This window comes from Acanthochromis polyacanthus, chromosome 7 (assembly GCF_021347895.1).
Source record: "Acanthochromis polyacanthus isolate Apoly-LR-REF ecotype Palm Island chromosome 7, KAUST_Apoly_ChrSc, whole genome shotgun sequence".
Lineage (NCBI taxonomy): Eukaryota > Metazoa > Chordata > Actinopteri > Pomacentridae > Acanthochromis > Acanthochromis polyacanthus.
The window spans coordinates 18,420,129-18,438,133 of record NC_067119.1 but is presented as its reverse complement, the minus strand read 5'-3'; the positions used below and the strand labels follow the sequence as shown (position 1 = coordinate 18,438,133).

At 39.4% G+C, this 18,005-nt stretch overlaps 2 protein-coding genes across 3 annotated transcripts in view; one reads left to right on the top strand and one right to left on the bottom strand.

The window, feature by feature from the left end:
- Positions 1–5,262, top strand: part of unc5ca (unc-5 netrin receptor Ca) — a 230,232-nt gene extending 224,970 nt beyond the window's left edge. For both annotated transcript variants that reach the window (XM_051950524.1, XM_051950525.1), the window contains one exon: positions 1,342–5,262. In XM_051950524.1, coding sequence (XP_051806484.1) covers positions 1,342–1,504 — 163 coding nt within the window. In that variant the 3' untranslated portion in view covers positions 1,505–5,262. The remainder of the gene's footprint in view (positions 1–1,341) is intronic.
- Positions 5,263–5,691: 429 nt separating this feature from the next.
- The window catches only part of bmpr1ba (bone morphogenetic protein receptor, type IBa), a 99,330-nt gene continuing 87,016 nt past the window's right edge, over positions 5,692–18,005 (bottom strand). Inside the window, exons 4-13 of the mRNA XM_051951014.1 lie at positions 12,453–12,615; positions 12,210–12,309; positions 11,874–11,976; positions 11,028–11,124; positions 10,730–10,868; positions 10,177–10,369; positions 8,343–8,640; positions 7,963–8,138; positions 7,729–7,859; positions 5,692–7,644 (exon numbers count right to left, since the gene is read on the bottom strand). Of these exons, the coding sequence (XP_051806974.1) occupies positions 7,519–7,644; positions 7,729–7,859; positions 7,963–8,138; positions 8,343–8,640; positions 10,177–10,369; positions 10,730–10,868; positions 11,028–11,124; positions 11,874–11,976; positions 12,210–12,309; positions 12,453–12,615 (1,526 nt within the window). The 3' untranslated portion in view covers positions 5,692–7,518. The remainder of the gene's footprint in view (positions 7,645–7,728; positions 7,860–7,962; positions 8,139–8,342; positions 8,641–10,176; positions 10,370–10,729; positions 10,869–11,027; positions 11,125–11,873; positions 11,977–12,209; positions 12,310–12,452; positions 12,616–18,005) is intronic.

The window sequence follows — 18,005 nt, the reverse complement described above, 5'->3', positions numbered from 1 at the left end:
ACTTTCTGGTGCATTTTACCAACACGGCTATGAAAGGAATAGTGGAAAAGCACGCACACACAATCGCACACGCATGCACATACACTTGAAAGGTCAGTCTCAGCTGCTGAGTTCACTTAACAGCAGGATGCTTCTTATCGCACACTGCAGACAGATGGAGTCTGACACAGAGAGTGAGACGGAACGAAACAAAGTGAGAAAGAATGTAATGAAAATAGTTTCATTAGATGTTTTAAATGGGAGAAAATGTGAAAAAAGAAGAAAATCTGTGGGAGGAGAAATGACAGATAGGAGCAGAGGACAGATATGCATGTCTGTGGTCGTATTTAAACAGTATCAGCGTGTGCCAACGGTACAATCACAGGATTTACGGAGGAACAGAAAGTCTCAGTTTTACCCCCATGGGACTCAAATCTGATGGGTTTTGGACTTCAAAGCAACATTGAGATCTTTGTCACAGATGGCTCAGTGTCAGTCTTTTCCTCTGCAATCATTGTGTACTTGTCTCCAAAAGGATGGAGTTCTTACCAGCACAAATTCACTGTTAAGTTTCTGGCACATTTTCCTGCTCAAATGCAATTTCAATATACTTTCTTTCTCTTATTTGTTAATAAGGTTTGAACTAAACATTCAAAATTGCAAGTTCTCTTAAAAGGATTCAGATGCCATGTTTCTTTTAGCGTTGCATTTGATTTGTGGTATTGAGGACTTAATCAAGGATGCTTCTTTATACTTAGTTCTTTTTTCTGCCTGTCTTGCTATATTGTCTGATATCAAGTGCTTTCAATACATTCTAACAAACCAAAGTTAAAGCCTATAATTCAGAGTCTTGAAGAGAGCAATAATTTGTCACCTTTGCGGTGCATTATGGGAGAAAATGGAGCATTTTCATCCTTCGCAGAACGTTATTTTCTTTTGGCACATCGATTACATATTATACACTTCCAATTTGACTTTAAAACCGATTTCTTTTTTTAAAGGAGTTTGCCTGGAGGCTTTTCAAACTGTGACATCTTGTCAAGCTTCCCAAATAAACTGTTAAGAAAATTGAAATGCCAGCTTAAATAGTTTACATGTTGTATATTATGTCTTGCATTGACAAATATTGTATCATGTTTTGTGATATTGATGGGATAATTCCGCAGGTGTCTCAGATCTGACTTCACTTTTGATTTGTTGCTGCTGCGTGTCTTCCATTTTAAATTGTGAATGACGAGTGATGAGTAAATGAGTGTCTTTAAAGGAAAAAAAATCACTGACTCACCGTCCGAATAAAACCTTTTCTGTTTATAATACTTCAAATATTTTGTCCCTCACCCTCTTCTTCATGATTTTTCTCAGGTATCTGAACTACTTCGCCACCAAGTCCAGTCCGACAGGCGTAATCCTGGATCTCTGGGAGGCCCAACACTTCCCCGACGGTGACCTAAACGAACTGGCCGCCGTGCTGGAAGAAATGGGTCGCCATGACAGTAACCTCGCCTCCATGACAACAGAACACTGACAAAGCAGCGTGGTTACCATGACAATGACAGAACTCTGGAGATGATTACACGTGAATTCTCTACGGTTGATACTGCAGCAAGGGCAATGAACAAATTAGATGTGAGAGAAAGGAAAGTTGTCACCATGGTGATTGAGCAGTGGTTAAATACCGTGGTAATCATGCCGACATGGTAATAGATAGAAGGACGGGGGCTTGAGCTGGTGCAAAAACTATACATGTATCTTTTCGTGTGTGTATTTGCGAGATTTTGCAGTGTCGTGTGTGATCGAAGGAGGAGAAAGCCCTTCCTATCAGGAACAAACAAAACATACATGCGCCTAAAAAAACAAAACAAAGACCTTGTCTACCGTAACATCAGCTGTTCTCTTGCTGTTACTTTAATACTGAACAGAGACAAGCAGAAGAAAACAAAAAAGAAGTAAGAGAGGTACTGACCTTGGACACCTTCTACAGAAATGGAACATAACCATAAAGGGAGAGAAGGTAAACTGATTACAGCAGAGTGGGAGAAGGTAAATTGAGGAAAAAGAAAGAGTGAGTTAGAAACTCTGTAGAAAGATGAGCGCAAACACAGAGAGAAGCTAAAGTGATTACAAAAGAGAGGGAGGACATAAACACAAAATGATGGAAGCCGTGGCAGGTGATCATCTGGATGGAAAACAGATAATGAGAGGGGAGATAAATAAGTGGCTCTTCTCTTGTGAGCCTTGGCTGTACGTGTTTGCCAGTACAGTTTGTTGTCTTTATATCGTTTCTTAGGGAACGCTCTATGTATTCTGCTGTCCATATGTGTGGATCATTTCCTGCTAACAGAATTTGCTACATGGTGACTGTCAATCAAGGGTCCTGACCAGAAACAAGCCCGAGACAACAGGTTTATCCTTTTGGCTAGTATCAGATCCATTTGTTGTAGAATAAGAATGGAGTTTGAGGCTTTTCTCCAAAATGCATGACGATATTAAATCCTCCAGGTTACAGGAAACTGAACACAAAGACAACTGACAGTTGCTGTCAGTGACGGTAAAAAAAAAAAGCCAATCCAAAGATGATTACACTCCTCTTTGATGCATGGTATGTTTTTGTTTGCCACTTTTAGTAATACATGACAGACTTGTAAACTTTTTCCGTTTAAAATGTAAGTAAGATGGCACTTATGATAAACAGATAAAAGAAGCAGACATCCACACCATTCATTCTTATGCTCAGTGTCCTGCAGCACAGTATACTAAAATATTAGCTTTATAGGAATCAGCATTGTCATTTATTTTTGTTCTCCAAAAAAAGGTTTTCATTACCAAACTGCTAATAGTAAAACCATCCCTACAAATACATTTCAAACTAAAATCACCATGCTGTCTGTAGTAAAGCTGCTGCTATGTTCCTTCACAAAGAAGAGCGGTTTGTGGATGCAGGGTGAAGTACTCCAGTCATGTCTAAGCATTTGTTTAACTACAATCTCAAATTCAGGAGTCTCTCTGTTAGTGTTGGGGCTTGTTTCTGGACAGGGTCTAACTCAGAGAAAAGAGAGACAAAGCAAAAAGGGATGAACCGGAAGTGAAAACGCAAGCGTTTTTTAAAAAAATATTTACTATACAAAGTACCATTGTATTATGTGATAGTGAATTAAATACAGCTGATATCATTCATTACCGCTAAATGTACCCAATATACAGATTTTATCAATCATATTTTAATTTACTAATACATATATATATATATAGCCGACATATATATATTTTTCTTTCATATCTATAGTATCCCATCATCACAAGTTGCCAGTGGTAACCTGCTGTCAGGCCACATGTGATTTCATTTGTGATCGCCGCTGTAACTTTGCTGGGCACTAGCACCATCCAGTGGCCTGTGAAGATGAACAGCATTTGCATTTCTTTGATCGTCTGAAATGTGTAAATACATGATTATCATGTTCATCCTAATGACATTGTATTACCGTAATGTTTTTTTTTGTTCAGTGATCATTATTATTTACATTAACATTATTATTTTTGACATTTTAATATGTTTATAGGTGTGAACTGTATGGGGGGGGATCTGTAACATATCAGCTACTTGGCCTTTTTCTCAAACAACTTTCTGTCAGCAACTAACATTCCAACTCACAGTGTATTTATTGAAAAAAGTTGAAAATTAGAGCTAAAAATCAACATAACAGAAGGGGTCTATGTAAAATGAAGTGTAATATATTTGTGTTTTCCAGAACAGCATTGTGAACCAAGGCCGGATTTCAAATGTATGTATTGACTCGGGTCAACAGTGTCTGATGAAAAGGTATCACTCCAATTTGCCAGGTTTGCAGAAAAAAACAGCCTTATTTTCAGTGGCTTTTGAATATTTGTCAGATCTCCCTGGAGATGTTAACTCTATTCACCATGGAAAGGACAATGTGAACATTCAGTTGGAAGGAAATGCTTGTAAAATATTCAAAAATTGGAGTTAGGATATTTCTGTTGTAAATTATGGAGAGACGCCATATGAAACTGAATATCAGGTATGTGGAGGAGATACTGAGGAGGATATGTTTAAAAAAAAAAGTGAAATAAAATTTTAAAAAATAGGCAGAGGTTGGGTTTAACACTGATACAAAAGGTCATATCTTTACCTGGTTGTGACGGATTTCATCTTGTGGCTGTCCACACAGGAGGAAATCTCGAGACATTGATTTTTTTCATTGATTTTTCTTTTTGTTCAGTCGGTCAGAAACGTGCAACTTTAATATTCAGACCTCTTGTATCAGGATAAAATGTAGATGAAATGGACACAGAGGCCTCAAAGTATGTATGTCTTAATTTTGGACAGTCCAGACTAGAAACGGTGTATGGTGAAATGACAGAATGGATGTTTTGTATGTTTTCAGATGTAACTGCTGATGTCAGATGCAAGGAAGTCAAAGGGAAGAGTCTTGAAAATGTTATGAGGATAAAAGCCTAAAACATCAAGTCATCATTTCAGTTAGTTTCAGAACAAAACATGGACCTAAAGGTCATGGCGATGTCTCTTTCACACAGTTTGATCATCAACATCACTGGCAACTCAGAGCTTTTGGAGCCTAAACTCACACTTACACAAGGTTGAATTTTTAACCGAAACAAATCAGTTAAGAAATGTCGGTTACTGATAATAACATAACTACATCCAAAAAGTCTACAGTTTACCAGCAGGACAGACTTTCTATCAATGGAGAAAAAAATAAAAAGGGAGTTTTCATATGAGGTGAGCACATGTCGGCCTCCTGAAGATGATCCTTCATGATGTGAAAATGAAGAAAGTAGTGTTAAGATATCAAAGTATGTAAAAAAAAATATTTTTTATCTACAGTATGTACAGTTGTGTACTGTTGGCTACTGTTTGGCAAAATTTCAGAATATAAAAAAAGAGCAGTACCGTTAGATAATAGTTTGTATGTTTCAAGTTTTTTTTTCTTTTTTTGTATTTAAGTTTTTCCTTTTTTGTAAAAGCAGTGTCTACTATGCAAACTTGGCATTGGTTATCATGATAGAAGTCTATAACTAGAGCTGTCCTTGTAAATGCATTTTGATTTTACTATCAGGAGTGGTTTGATTTGATTAGTGTGGGATAGTGTTGGTCCTTTTTAGCTAATTCTGGCACGCTTCACGAGTCTTGCTCAATCTTGGTGAATGCTTGCCTCTCTATCTCCTCTAATTGTTTTCTGTACAAAGTGTAAGAAAGAATTTTTAAGACAATTAATAAATTATATTTATAAGCAATGCTGAAAACGTGCACTTGGTGGCTTACTTGAACACAACAGACATTTCTCACCATGGTCTATATCACACCATACACTATAATAGTAAGGGGGTAGTCAGAAATGCAATTTGTAGACCATCATATATATATATATATATATTGTTTGCTTTTCTTTGCTTAGTTTATATGTTTTTCTGTGAAATTCTCATTATCATATTCCAGACAGAATGACTACTTCTATAACTAGCCTGAAGGGGAGGAAAGTGAAACTGAAAATCCTTATGGTGTCACTGTTCAACATGCTGTGTGCTCAGCGGCACCAGTGGGTTGTAATGAGGCATGCCGCTTTTTTTTTAACAAAGAAAATATGGAGAGCATGCCTTAACAGTAAGAGGCACCGCCAAGTGACTCGTTAGTATGCAACTCATTCAGCCACCACAAACTGTGCATCAGCCATGTAGATGAGTGAAACACTTTATTGGGGGAATGTTCAACCTTTTACTGAATAAAAACACCACTTTCTCTCACAGACAACTACAGCAGGTACAGATTAAATAAGGCACAACACCCAAGAGGAAACAAAGGGCATTTATATCACAACAAATCTGTCACACCAAAAACTTCCAACTGTGACAAGCAGCCCAAAATTTTAGTTGACACAGACCCATTTAGCAAAGATTTTACTAATGGACTATGAAAGCAATATATATATATGTATATATATATATATATATATATATATATATATATATATATATATATATATATATGAGTCAGTGCCGTTTGCGGAAATCTTAACTGGCACTGCAGTAACAGCAGACCACTGTAAAGACCTAACAGCCTGCTCACTATGATGATGAAAGGTGGTTGGATTTACCTGGAGAACTGTTTCATACTGAGGCTGCTTCTATGTGAGAATCAGTGGAGAACCTTCACTAACAGAAACAGGATGATGGGAATTATAATTGACTCAAGTGTCATTTGGTTTCATTGTAACAGCTGCAAATGATTAATTATCGTGAATCAGTTCAACATGGGCTTTAATTCATGTGGTGGAAGAGTTTGGGGGTGTTTTATTGGGACAGTTGATTTTTCATCACTACTGTTTGTTTCACTATGAGTGAATGTTTCTGGTCCCGCTGCTTAAAATACACATTTTCATCATCAGCCTCGTTTTGGGAGCCACTTTATATTTTCGGGAATGACTGAATGATAGCAATCCCTCATGAGAAACAACTTGTGGTATCCCTAAGCTAACAAAATTCCACACATTTATAATAGATCACTACATCACCAAACAAGAAGTCACCACTACAGTTAGTGTAAAGCACCTTCAGATTGCCTTGCGAGTCTATCCTTCTTGTATTTACTGGCATGCGCATACAGGGGGCATTGTTCTGCTCCAATCATTCCTTTAATGTTACACCGCTTCTTCCGTTCAGGCAGCTTCTGTTTTCCATCAGAGGGCAAGCACACACAGAGGCCTTCAGAGCCTCAATCCAAAATTTATTTGGACATAGAAATTTTATTTTCTCACATATAGTCGTAGAGTTTGAGTCTTACATGGAAAATGTACTTTTGCAACTTTCGTTAGCCCATCACAAAAACACAAGTTTTACCTTTTTTTCAGTGCGTACAATCAGCATAAGCAAACATTTTAAAGCCTCAAAATACTTTTTCCCCCTGTCAGTTCTTGTAACCAAAAGCAGTCAATTTAAGAGTGACAAAAAATGTGTTAAAATCCAATTGAAGTCAGTAGTGGGGTGATAGTGTTAGGAAAGGAGGTGTCAGCACTGCAATAACAGATTGCTCTGAAGCACATCCCTTCAGTTCTATCAGTCAGATCTTCATTTACAAGTATGGTAGCTTTCACAGAAAGCAGTGATCATATTGCACCCACTGGTCAGTAGCCTGTTTGCGTATCTTTGCAGCTACAGTCCCAAGTCAAACTCAGTCTCTTTCTCCAAGGCCTTGGGAGCCTTAAACAGGAGCCTATATCTGGATTTAGAGTCCTCACACTAGTCTGAAATGAAACTATCTCATCCTCTTTGATGGACAGAGCAGGGCCACAAAAGACCTGATTGTATTTAGGGGAGCTGGGTTGCAGAGTTCTGGGTGTTTGGACTCAAAAGTTTGTGATCGTGTGATCTTCTAAGTGATCTTCTTGCTTCCTGTCCCTCTTCTTTTTTTTCCCCAGGAAAAAAGGCTTGTGCGGCGTGGACCAGAGCCAGTGTGATTGTTAGTGCCCTTTCTATGCGCGTAAACACACACCTGGCGGTGTCCACTCACAGCTTGATGTCCTGTGATTCTGACATTTTGGCAAGTGTCTTTTTGACCCGTAGTGCTGTGAGGCGGCAGGCTGGGTTGTGGGCCCAGCATTCTGTCATCAGCTTCCCCATCTGTCTCAAACACTGAGAAGATACAGATTTATGTTACAGAGATCCTTCAATTGTGTTTGTGCAGGCACCGTGCGGCATATTTGGCATCTAATTTACCTCATCACTGGTCCATCGATTAGGAAAGGACGGTCGTAGTCTCTTGATGCAGACCACCTCTCTCATGTCTTCATATGAAGGGTCTGTGGGAACTAACTCGTGGTACGGTAACTGGTACTCCTCAAGGATCCCTACAAGTTACAAAAGAATAAAGTCAGCTCAGATGCAGCCTGGCTTTCAGTGTGCATTTGTCTCCAAAAATAGAAAACATTGCAGTCTAATTACTATATTTACCTCCTGAGACACAACGTCGAGCAATCTCCCAGAGAATGAGCCCAAAGCTGTACATGTCAGCCATGATGTACGACTGAAAATGACTTCTGTTCAGAGTCTCGTCCAGAACCTCTGGAGGCATGTAGCGCTTTGTGCCAACTCTAGTGTTGGGAGGGATGTCTACCTCATTTGTGTCACTGCAGAGCCAGAGATCAAAGTAATGACTTTAAATTAATGATTACTTAGCAATGCTCAGAACAGAATCCTCTGAAATAATGTGAATACTTTGATTCATGAACAGTTCCGACCATCTACCATGGCTTAATTCAGCAAAACATAGAAGTAATTAGGAATATCTCTGATATATCATGTTAAATATTCCATGCTCCTGACATACTCACCTGATAAATTTAACCGCCAAGCCGAGGTCAGCTATACAGCAGGTCCCATTTCTTTTCACCAGCAGGTTCTTACTCTTCAGATCCCTGTGAGCGATGGCAGGTTTGCCCTGAGTGCCAAAGATCTCTGTGTGGAGGTGACAGAGTCCTGACACTGAGGAGTAGGCCAGTCGTAGCATCGCTTTATTGTCTAGAGTGGTTGATTTGAGGTAGTCATAGAGTGATCCATTTTCATGGTAGTCAGTGATTAGGTAGAGTTGGGTCCAAGAGCCAGTTCCTTTAATATCTGCCGCTATAAAACCTGTGAATGGAGTGGGCAGGGGGAGGACGGAGGGCGAAGAGAGACAGACGGTAACATTCAGGGAGTTACATCAAAGCTCCTGGTGTAAATCCACACATCACTGGCTCAATTTGAACATAAAAAAAACCCACACACATTCCATTGTCCCTTTATCTCCAGTAATTATGGTCGAAATTACACAGACATAATTTTGTCTTCACTGTGAACTCCACTGTTCCACTTGTGTGCTTTTAAATGTATCAATGTATCAATTAGGCTCAATCATAGAAGTAGAGAGCCCTCTCAGATTAATACGTGTTTTTCTTCAGAGACCCTGTTTCGAGGATGCATGCTGTGCGGAAGGCTGCGCTAAAAGGGGGTCATTATGAATTTCTGGAGTGATTTCATTTCCCGTTGCTGGCAGAAATTAATTTTCAAATAAAAAGGTCGAAATCATGCAAAACAGATGTGCAAGTACTTAATTCCCGCCTTTATTTTTGCACTGCAAAAATCTTTCAATGTATCTGACAACATGTTTCCACTGATCATTCCAGTAATATGACTTATATGTACTAATATCAAAATGATGAGCTTAAAAAGGTGTAAACTATCTGAGCCACAATTGTTAAAAGGCTGAAAACAAGAAGAGATAAAGTTGTGAAAGATTAAACCTTGAAATAAGTTTGCTTTTGGGCGGATTCCCCCTACCTCAAGAATAACAACCCTCATGCAAGCCAAAAGTCAAAACATGAAATAAGATCACTGAGAATTAAGAAAAGCCAAGTGGTGCTGAAATTCAAACTGTCCTCAATCCCAGACTCAGTTTTTGAATCGAAATATCATCTCACATACTTAGAAACAGTTTTTGCCAAATATTTTTAAATTATTAAAAGTATTAGCACAGACTCACGCCTCTTAACACTATAATCTTTTGAATCTGTCAGTTTTTGTGGCTATGATAAAGACTACAGAGCATGTAGTGTTGACTGTGGAAGGCAGCGTTATGCACTGCAGTATTTATTCTGTCTCCCAGTTTACTAGCAAGTGATCTATTGCTCCCTCACTTAATTACAATGCATCTTGTGGTGTTGCAAGCTTTGGTTTGCAGTCTGGTGTTGTCTACTTTTGAATTTGTTCTGGTGCAAAGTCTCTTGGCTATAATTGATCTGTTTTGGCAATGAGTGCAGTGTGGTGCAGCATAATGGGCTCGCTCTAACTCCAACTATGGAGTAATACTAATCATCACTTTCTTTTTATTACTTTTTGCTACAAAACACAAACCTACTGTATAATTCTTCTGTCATTAGCGTTTTTTTCCCCCAGTAAACTACATCTTGTATAGTATATACTCATCCAAAAACATTCATTATCCATTGGATTGTTAATGATTATTATCATGGAAAAGGGAATTTACCATCCTGCAGTTCAAGTTCCACTTTGCACATTGCAATAATTTAAAGACAAAAAATGCAAAAAAAAATAGATTGACAGAGAGCTGCACAGAGACAGAGTTCAACATTACACAAATACAAAAGATAAGAGAGAAATTAAACTTACCCAGTATGTTCTCGTGTCTCATTAAGACAGTCTGGTAGATTTCAGTCTCTCTGAACCAACTGGCTTCCTCAGTGGTGAAGAAAACTTTAACAGCCACCTTCTCTCCTCTCCACCTGCCCATCCACACCTCTCCATACCTGCCCTTGCCGATCTGCTTCACCATCTGAATCTGCTTGGCTATCGTTCTCTGGACCTGAGGACGAACAAAAAGCAGGAAATTCTTAGACGAGGCTTAAAGAGATTACTGGATGCTGATGTGTGCTTATTCATTCATCATTTTTCTTTGTTTTTGTTGACCACCAAATGGAAACAGGAGCTACACGGCAAAATCAAGAGTAGTGTTTTCATTTTTTCTAAACTGATTTTCCAAAACAGGAAATGCCCAAAAATGAATATTGTAAAAATAGCATTGTTTTGAATTCATCAGTGTTATCTCACCACATAAAACGAAATCTAATCCAGCTTCACCAATGAGCTGCAGTATTTGCATGAAGACCATCCATGGAGAATCTTCTAGGTGCAACAGGTTTTACATGCAGTGTGGGTGTCTCACCAATAGAGGGAGTCCTGAGCCTGAGCCAGAGCTTTGAGATTGTTCTATCAGGTCCTTCAGAGACTCTCCAGGGGGAATATACGTCTCATCCTGTTCCAGACCAATGCTGTACCGAGGACGAGACTCCTGTCGCTTGTACCTGTGAAACAGCAGGTAAGTTAGCACCCATTCTTACAAAACTACCATAATACTCTGGCAAGAAATATGTACTGGAGTATGCATAATGTCTGTTATCATCATTCCCTAAACAGAGTTGCAGAAAACCATGGCAAAGTTTGACTGTTTGATGTATAGTTACCTGAAGTAGCAGAACACAATAATGACAGCCAGTATAATGCTGCAAACACTGACTGAAATCAGCAAGGCCATGTGGTGGATCTTCCCATCTACATAGACTAGAGAGAAAAGGACAGGAGAGACATGATCAAAGTGTCAGAAAATCACAGAAAACACAAAATTATCACAAAGCATCTCAAAGACATTTGAGCTGGAACAAAATTTAAATAAAATCTAACTTTTTTTGTATTCACAAATTGAGAAAATTCTACCAAGAAATTCAGTCATCTTTACAAGTCACTTGGAAGAAGCAGTGTTCAGTCAATCATATACAAATCATATTTCACTCATCAATTTTTCATTTTCTTCTGGCACACATTTTCTTCCCTCAAGGCCCTCGTCAACAGAGAGAGGAAGCCCTCAGCCGAGTCGATGAATTCTCCTCCTGATCCCCCATGATAGGGTTTCAGATTGATGACTCTGCCCTCAGAGTCTGCTGGGGCTCGTGATTTCCCTGGGAATCTAGGCTTACTGTCTCTCAAATACACAAAAAGACCCTCACGCACACATACACAGAGTATAGTGTTGTACACAGTGGAGACCTCAGTGTTCTCCTGACACTCGGTGGCTTTGGCAACCTCCAAACTCCGTGACACCGTCTATAACACTTGAGCCATCTTTGATTCTGACAGCATCATGATATCTGTACCTCTGAACCCTACGTTCTCTAACACCATCAGTCACAGTTCTCAGTCCTGTCTTTATCATTGTCACTGTCAACTTCTAACTGGAGAACAAGTGGCTTTTTAAAATTCTTTCTTATGTTTCAGGAGCAAGAAAGCGTTGAGGAGAGGACGGATGAACTCACGAGGTGGTTTGAGCGGCGGCAGTGTAGGATGCAGGTTTTTGTTACAGTAATCTTCATCTGTGCAGCACTCGAGCGATCTCCTTTGACGTGAGTTCCCTGTGTCCTGGAAAACAGAAACGTTATCAAAAAAGTTTTTATAATTTTTGGTTTTATAATTTTTTTAGGATGGTTAACAAAAAAAGTGATATAAAGATGTTGCTTGGTTTGTCGTGAAAATATTTTCAAATGAATCTAAAATGGCCTCTTGTAAGTCTTACTAACTTAATCAAATTTTGGAAAGTTCTGTGCTAGAAAGCTGTGTGTATGTGGATTGTAAAGCTACAGTCACCAACTCACCCTACACTGAAACTCGGATCCAACCTTCCCCAGGCAGCCTGCAGTCTCAACCGGTACTCCTCCTTCCTCCTTCACCATCGTGAAACAGAAGCCATCCGTCCTGGTAAAACAACCAATAATGTCATTTTATGAAAAAAACATACCAAATTCACAGTACATTGGCCTGATTATTACAGGACTGCTCTTAGCTATAGAGTAGATGAAGAAGAGTGTGTTCATGGTTATTTCTCAACAAAACCTCACCTGCATGTGTTATTGGTTGAATCTTCTGGGCAGTGGTGGTAACAGTGACACCACAGGAGTCTTTGGGAGGATGAAGCAGGAGCTGTGCTGCCAAAAGCCTCCTTCCCACTCTCCGCTGCCTCCTTACTCGATGTTCGCAGCAGCATACTGTCCAATATGTTGCCTATGAAACAGAGGGAAGAAGAAAATAAGAGGAGTTGAAACAAAATGGTAAAGAAACAAAACCATGCTGCATTCGATACACTGCAAACAGAGTGTTTTTAGAGGAAAAACCTGTGGACTTGTGAAACCAAAAGGTGTTTAGAGTAGAACAAAACAGCAATGTATAATAATAAAAAAAAAAAAAAGTCGGTGCAGTTCAGTGACTATAACTCTGTTGCTCTATTTGTCAGCCCTGTATCCACCTGTAGGCTTGTAGCTTCCCCTGGGCGACGAGTTTAATATCTGCTGCGCCGCTGTAGCTTTGCAATGAGGGATGAAGTCAGAGCCAAGATGACAAATATCAACTCTGCACACTCTGTATTCACGACATAAATTCATTCCATATGAGCTGGCTGACTGAAATGAAATATAATCTCATTTATTGTAGTAAAACAAACCTGAATCCACAAAAATATGAGTAAATACATTTAAAATAGACCAGAAAATTTTGACAAAAACATGCAACATATAGAAGAAGGAAAAAAAACTCTCAACTCAAGCACTTGATGCTATAAACTGTGTTTTCGCACAGAACATTTTTTATTCTTTCAACTGATACAGCTCCTAACAACTAGAACAAAGCCGTTGTATTCCCCAGTTATCCTATTTCAAAAGGGCACCTGTTTGTCACTTGAGGGAAAAAAGGCTCACGGAAGTGTCTTTCCTTTACGGCTTTTAAGATTTTCATTCATTCCAGCGTGATCATTGAGGCCAGATGCTTAACAGCTGCAAGCAGAGATGGTCCAAAACAAGCATGAGTTTTTCCCCCTCTGAAATAAACTACTAGCAGATACCGACTCAGCTCTCCTAGTCCTCTTTCAGCCGCTCAGGTTTCCTTTTTAAGCCTTCTTTCATTTCAATCTTTAACTGTCCTCATAGTAAGAGAGTGACAGACAGTAAAGTATGAATATGACAGAGGGTTATTTTTTTTCTTACACATCATAAAAAAATGTTTCAAGCTATTATAGAAGTCCTCATTGCTTGCTCTTGGAGAAATTAATATGTGATACTGGGGACCTTCAACTACAGTCTACTTCTCATGGATTTTTGGCTGCTCTTGTTGTTAACCTAAATAAGCCCCATATGCAATGAAAGAAGTGAAGAAAGAAGTGAGGAAGCATAAAAGCCGATATGTGAGGGATGTCGTTATTGTGGGTTTTACTTATTTTACATTGAATAGACATATTTTTGCCTTGCAAGTGGACTCACCATAACTATGTCTAACCTTTGTGCCTAGTTGTGAATGGCGCACACTTACATCACACCTTTAACCTTAGGTAGGTCCTACAAAGCACTTTTCAATGTGTTTCTCATTCACTAACACACACACTCAGACATCAATGGAGGCAGAGGTGCGTTACAAGGCCCCTCAGTGGGGGCAAATTGGGGTTCAGTGTCTTGTTCGAGGACACTTCGATTGAACAGCCAACCTCTTCATTATAGTAGACAACCTGCTCTGCCACCTCATCCACAACAGTCCAAATGTGACCCATTTTTAGTCGAGCCTGATGTCTAGTCTGATGTTCTCTGGTGTTTAAAATTGCTTTACTGTTGCTTGTACTGTATTGTTGGAAATATTCAGCTTTAAAGTCATTTTTCATCCTTTGGGGTTGATGTTAATGAGCCACTCTACAAAACTCACTTTCTACTGTAATGAAGACATCCTATGGTGGTCTGATTCCCCCAATTTAAAACATTTAACGCTGCGTTAACAGAGTATTATGTTCTGAAAAACATTTAGATTTTTTTTTTTGCATGCCTTGTCTTGTTTCAGTGTAATCTCTGGTGCAATTTGGCTAAATTTCACATTCAAATGCAAATACCAATCAAAAGCACTGCACCATAAATGAAGACGTTACAGTCTAGATGAACATATAGCAATGCAGGCTCATAGCGAGATAACAAAAATATATTTTGAGGGGAATTATGTAAATCAAACATTATCTCTGGGTCATCACTTTTCTTTTATTTGAGCTCAATGGTCTTTCATAAAATAGTAACCTTTTCTCAAAATAAATGGTTAAAGATCCCTAATAGACCGAAACATCTATGCAACCACATCACTTAACACAAGAGAGAAAAAAAATGAGACTTTCACTTATATATTGGTACTTTGCTGTCATTTTTTTTTTTTGCAGTACTTGTGTCAGTTTTCAGTCTGAAGTTCTACTTAAGCGGCACTAAGTACAGTGACAGAGGACCAAAGAAAGAAAAGTTACAAGTAATGCTATCAGGAAAACAAAATGCTCTAACTTGCTGATGATATTATGATGTAAGGCTTCGATTTTTATCCTTTGTGTAATAATCAAGGAGTAAATGCTTTGAATTGATGATGTGGTTGTGCTCATTCATCCTGGCTGTGACAAGATTGAAGTTTGAAGTGTCAACTAAAAGCACTATGATATGAGCTGACATTTCTTTTACAGCCCAAAGCTCGTCAAATCGAGCACCAGGTCCAATTCCCAACGTTTACTGTTCTTGTTGTGTAGAGTATTAAAATTCGACAGCATGCCTGTTCTAAAGCAGTTTCTCCTCATCACTACTGAAAAACAAGAATCCACTGCAGCAGGTTTATAAGATACTGGGCTAATTTATAAAAAAATAATATTTTTGGGAAAAGAAGTGTGCAGAGTATTTAAATGAAACAATATGTCTTTTCTAAAGCAGCCTTCCTCATCAAAACAAAACCAAACAAACAAAAAAAAGGATTCCACTGCAAAAGGTTTATAGTGTGCTGGGCTTATTCATAAAAAAATAACTTGGCAGATCCATCTAAACAATTATGGGCATTTGTCATCTAGCACTTCCCTTTCTAAATGTCCCTCTTGTACACACAGATAATGTGTTGACAATACAGCCAGAGAGGGATAGTGGGGTTTAAAGGGGTCACATTAACAATTGACCGATTTGAGCGAAAGGGAGCGAGGAAGAGTAGGAGGGGGAGAAGAATGGGGGATTAACAAACGAGAAGTGACAGAGCTGCGGGGAACTGGTGGGCAGTTTAGCAGCACACAGAGGGGACAGAGCAGAGGCCACTGGCCTTTTTCACCCTTTCTCTCACTCTGCCCCCTCCCTCCCTTCCTCTATCCTGCTGCCTAATGCTCATTCACTTTGTGTTTCATTTTTGGCCAACCTCGTCCTCCCTCTTTTTATCATCGTTCCATATCTCTTTTCGGAGCCCTTCTTTGCTTCTGAATGTATTTCACGACTGAATTAAACTTTACAACCATGTGTTTCTCCATTTCAAACTTACTCATGTCCTTCTCTGGGACTTTTCTGATAATTTTTCTTTGCTCTCTCCCACAAAAATCCCCCCATCTTATTCCACTTCATCCTTTATCCTTTTTCATCTTCCACTTCTCTGCCCTGTCTTTCCTGTGTGAGTCCACCAGATTGTCATGTGAGGTGCTGCTGTGCTGTTGACAAAACACAAAGCCTTTCACATCCATCCTGCACCTGGGATCCTTGGCTACTGCTCTGTGTGGGTGTGTGAGCACATGTGAGAAAGGCGGTGGGAGAGAGGCAAAAAAGAAAGAAAAGCCACAGAATGTTGGGTTTTTGTGTGTGTGTGTGTGTGTGTGTGTGTGTGTGTGTGTGTGTGTGTGTGTGTGTGTGTGTGTGTGTGTGTGTGTGTGTGTGTATACATATATTACAAGTCAAGAGTTTGGACAAACCTTCTTATTTAATAGGTTAATAAGGGCTATTTGACCCAGAAGGAGAGTGATGGAGTGCTGCGTCACATGACCAGGCCTCCACAGTCACCTGACCTAAAATCGATGGCGATGGTTTGGGATGAGGTTGGACTTTGTACCTCTATGACATAATCATGCTCTACTATCATACTTTGTCATTGTCTTGTTGCTCTTGATTTTCTCCATTTTTTTGTTGTTTACCTCTTACAACCAAATACTACCATGGCAGAAGCTGCTTTCACATAGGTCCTGTGGTAATGAGCAGTTTTTCTATGAGCCTGTCCCATCTCTCAGTGCGCAGGAGAGTGACCAAAGTAAAATATTCCGTTGTTTAAAAAAGCAAGAAGGCTCTGGACCTGCAATCTTATCTTTACTGGGGAAATTTTTAAAAAACAAAGCCTCCTCGGAATTTAGGGGATGAAAATGCATTTTTTTTAGATGGGTGAAACAGCCCATACATTGATTGTGTTAGATGAAAAAAAAAAAAAACATTGACTTACAACAAATGAACTGTTGAATTTTTATCAATTAATTCCATTGTGAGTTATTCTCTCTTTCTTTCTTTCTCTCCACAAATCAGACTGGTATAAACTCCTTCAAAGAAAGATGAGCCAGATTATCATCTGTAATGTGTTTTGAATCAAAACTGATTCAAATGAGCTCATTAAATATATTATTTAGCTGATTAAATATATATTTTGGAGTAAACATGATACATCAGAAAACTTGCCCCTGTGGTCTAGAATTGGCTGGTATGTGCATTTTGTGTAAAATCCTGCACTGACCAGCAGGGCTCCTGTTCGAACCTCACTGGGTACTACTAATGTCAAAACATGCTTCAACTAAAGGTGATCTGTGCTGGCTGAATTTCCCAGAACTTCACTGACACCATAATTGTTTCAAGCTCTTTCACTAAAATGGCTTTTCAGATACCAGTACAAGCTTTCAGGACTCCCCTATAGGCTTTTCTTAGGCTCGATGGCAAGATATAGGGGCCACTGTCAACACGCAGTTAACAACCACGGCCCCAAGAACCCCCCAAAAGGCTCAAGGCCTCTTTTCAACAGATGTCAGTTTGTGGAAACTGGAAGAAGATGAGAAAAAAGGACTGATATTTAGATGGACAGAGGGGGATAGACGTGACGGAAGGGATATTGTGCATGAGAAGGCAAGTTGAAGAGGGGAGATTTGGAGTATTATAGACAGACAGACAGAAAGAGAGAGAACATATTCATTAGTTATCCCAGCCATGTCAAACAAGGCCTACCAGAAAAGCTCTTTCACCGAGCCCATGTAAACACTACCCGCCTCCCCTTTCCACTTAAAACACGCTCATTTGACAACACTGCTCCCCACCCACTCCCCCTTCTCCTCTCTAAGTAGTAGTTCATCTTCCTGGTGTTTGACAGTGCAGTCTGTATGGCAAAAGAAACATGGAAGGTTAAAGGTGTTCTATTTTTTTCCCCTCCCTCTCGATCTCACTCCCTCTCTTCAGTTACTTTCCTCTCTCTGTCTCCCTCCATGTTAATGTATTTTCAGTTCCTGGTCTTATCTCCTTGCTCTCCTTCCTGTCAGAGCCGAGTGAGTGGAGCCATCCCACATGTGCAGGAATGCGTTAATGAACCCCTACTTCGCGATTTGAAGGTTATAGATGCTGGGA